We start from the raw sequence: 3,594 nt of genomic DNA, 5'->3' as shown, positions 1-3,594 counted from the left end.
TTTTGTATATTGGTCAAGAAATATAAATTTGTATTCTCATATTGTACCATTTCTTTAAAATATACAAATTTTACCAATTTTTCTAATCATGTTTTAATAATATAATTTATAAATACAAATTATTTATATATAAAGGAAGGGTGTTACAACTTTTGAAAACGCTAATCCACCGAAGATCAAACAGGTTAAGATTCAGGATTAATAATATTATTAAACTAGTAACAGCTACAAAAAGGATCTAATATTAACATGGGGAAGAACGATTTAATAACATTAATATTACAGTTTAATCAGTTATTTTAAGTTATGATCCTACTGAATAAAATCATTTCCTGTATAAGATATTTTTTATCTAGATCAGAAAAATTTAACCTTTTAGAAAAAAAAGAAGTTAGAGTTAAGCGATAGTACTTGATTGATAATTAATAAAGAAAAAGTAAATATATTTTATAAACGCTTAACTGTATTCCCCCTCACATATACAGTACAGGAAAATGTTTTATATTTCTTATATTAAGTAAATTTTTTGTTTCTTTTAATTTTAAAAATATTTTTGAATTATGCATATAAAAACAGAAAAATTAAAAGAAGGATATATAAGAATTAAATATTAAATACAGCATGAAATAGAACGTTGATAAACACACACAGTGTGTGGCTCAATTGACAATAATATGGGTCAGATTGTAGAAAGAGATAAAGGCTGAAATCCATCAAACGCATCTAAAAAAGGGGTGAAGAAGTTTAATTGAGTTTTAAGTCCCAAATTCAGAATAGCTATAACCAGATACAGACAAGGTATAAGCCGAAATAGATAGTATGTTGATACTGAAATATTACAATTGTATAATACACGCTCATAGAGCTGTTATACTTTATTAATAGTACTTTTTTTTTTATAATTTTTCTAGAAATAGCGATATCTTAAAAATCAATCCAATCCAATGCAAAAGCAGCACCGGATTTGCGTAAATCCCACTTGATTGCTTCACCTTCCTCTTCAGGCCTCTCTCTCTCTCTCTCTCTCTTTCATAACTTGAATCCTAAGTATGATTTGCACCCTCTTCTCTTTAAATCAACACAATTAGTTGCGGAGTTTTACCCTTCTCCACATAACAACACACACATGTTTCCACCTCCTGAAACGTTTCACTGACACAAGCACACGGGTAATGTTTCACTATATAGAGCCAGTGAGCACTTCATAGTTCAGAGAGCCTTTCCTCCATAATTAAGAAAACACACTGTCCTTTGTGTCCTTTTTCCCACTGTCCTCGCACACATGGGTCGCCATTCCTGTTGTTTAAAGCAAAAACTAAGGAAAGGTTTATGGTCCCCTGAAGAAGATGAGAAGCTATTCAATTACATAACAAGATTTGGTGTTGGGTGCTGGAGTTCAGTTCCCAAACAAGCTGGTAATTAAATTATACATAACACGTACCAAATTAATACCCCATCTTCTTTTCTTCTTTCCTTATCTCTTGTTAATCAAAATTCAGAAAATAAAATACTCACTTTATGAATTGCAGGACTACAAAGGTGTGGAAAGAGTTGCAGATTGAGATGGATAAACTATTTAAGGCCTGATTTGAAGAGAGGGATGTTCTCTCAACAGGAGGAGGATCTTATCATTAGTCTCCATGAAGTTCTAGGAAATAGGTAAGTATAATACATTCAGTGATACATATATAAATTATTAATATATGTTAATGCTTGTAATTGTAATAGGTTTATTAATTGAAATGGTTATTTTCCAATGTTCAGGTGGGCTCAAATTGCAGCACAGTTGCCAGGGAGAACAGATAATGAGATTAAAAATTTTTGGAATTCATGTTTGAAGAAGAAGCTAATGAAGCAAGGGATTGACCCTGCGACACACAAGCCCCTCTTAAACAATGAAGACCATCAAATAAAGGAAGAGAAAGAAAGCACCGATACACCACCACCTATGCTAATGCCAGTGTCTCAAGGACTTTTAGCTTCCTGCCAGGGTTCACCACTTGTGATGAACAATTCAAAATATTATGATGGTGGGTTAACTGTAAAAGAAGCTTCAAGTGAAGTTTTCATGAGCAAGCCTGCATTGGACCCTTTGTCCTACTTTGAATTCCAAATGGGTGTTGCTGATCAGTGTGGTTATGATTCAAGCCTTAACCAGGCGGGAACCAATTCAAGCTATGGATTTTCTTCAATGCCATGCCTAGATAGTTCTGACCATGGACACGTGTCGGTGGGAGAGTTTTCAGATAACAACTCATGTTCTAAAATCAGTTCTTTTTTAATGAAGGAAAGTTCCAGCAATAGCTCAAGCATGAGTGTTTATGCAGGGTGTCAAATGAGTAGCATGATGGAAAATGCTGGGTTTTCATGGGATGGTGAGAACAAGTTGGATCCTTTGTTACAGTTTCAAGTCAATGCAGTAAAATCTGAAGAGTTCAAGACAGGTTCGTGGCAAGAAGCACAGATGCTGAGTCAGAACTCAATAGACTTCACTAACTATTCGTTAATGTCACTATCAGAGGATCTAACGGGAGCAAATTTTGATGTGTTCCAGCAGATTTGAACTGTAAATTCTTTTATTTTTAATTTTTTTGTTATTATTTTTTGAACTCTTTCTATCGTTGAAAGTTGAAACAAGGTAGAAAACATAGAAAGAAGTTGACAGCACAGGAAATTTCTAGCAAAAGATTTGAGAATTGAGATCATCCCCATCCCCCTCCGCATATCTTTGTTTTTCCTATTGATGTATCTGTTTTCATCAACAGAAGTTTGAATGACGATTATTGCTGATTAATGAGTGAAGCTAATATTTTGTGGTCATAACCTTTCCATATGTCCAACTAGTTAATTATTACGTACAGATATAGTGCCTATCTATCTACATACATAAATGTGTGTATGTATATATATATGATCTCATTTTCTTTCTATACAACCACAATAAAATAAATTTATAGTTTTGATAACTTTTAAAATTGAGTTTAAATAATTAATAACAGTAAAAAATATTTATTATAGTAAAAATATAAAATGTAATAAATATTTTTATTTTTAATAAAATTTTATTATTAATTAATTACTTATTTAAATTTAACTTTAAGAACTAATATTAACAAAACTAATAAAATTTTGAAAATTATATTGATACACTTATTTAATATTTTTATCTCATTTTTTAAACATTTTTCTCTTTCTCTTTTCTTTTTTCTTCTTATCTTCAGCTCCTTTTCACCTTATATACCCCAAAAATTGGGATATACGGCAAATATTATTCATAAATTCATATAGCACTTTTTATTATACTTTTTTCTTTATTAATTTCTATAATACCAATCATTTTATCTTATATTATTTCTTTCTTTTCAACCCTTTATGTTGTATAATTTTTATATATATTTTTTGTATAAATATAATTTGTCCATTTTTTATTTTTTTAAAGTATGGTCCTTGTCGGGGCTTACTTTTTGTTGTCCACCAGAGAAGCTGGTCAAAGACTGAAATAATCAAATATAATATTAAAGGGTGCTTGTCACTTTGTTATTAGCTACGATGCAGTGATTGGAAGTCCTATATATGTAGACAGGAATATGATTG

At 30.9% G+C, this 3,594-nt stretch overlaps 1 protein-coding gene across 1 annotated transcript; it reads left to right on the top strand.

Annotated features, from left to right (window-relative positions):
* Positions 1-1,071: 1,071 nt before the first annotated feature.
* On the top strand, positions 1,072-2,711 carry LOC113852548 (transcription factor MYB61-like). Its single transcript, XM_027482854.1, has 3 exons — positions 1,072-1,415; positions 1,530-1,659; positions 1,765-2,711. The coding sequence occupies exons 1-3, from the start codon at positions 1,283-1,285 to the stop codon at positions 2,561-2,563; spliced, it is 1,062 nt and encodes a 353-aa protein (XP_027338655.1). The 5' UTR covers positions 1,072-1,282; the 3' UTR covers positions 2,564-2,711.
* Positions 2,712-3,594: the final 883 nt, after the last annotated feature.

The sequence above is a fragment of the Abrus precatorius genome, unplaced genomic scaffold, assembly GCF_003935025.1.
Source record: "Abrus precatorius isolate BTA unplaced genomic scaffold, Abrus_2018 Scaffold10, whole genome shotgun sequence".
Taxonomy (NCBI): Eukaryota; Viridiplantae; Streptophyta; class Magnoliopsida; order Fabales; family Fabaceae; genus Abrus; species Abrus precatorius.
Note: the sequence above shows the minus strand (reverse complement) of the source record. Positions and strands in the feature narration are given on the sequence as shown.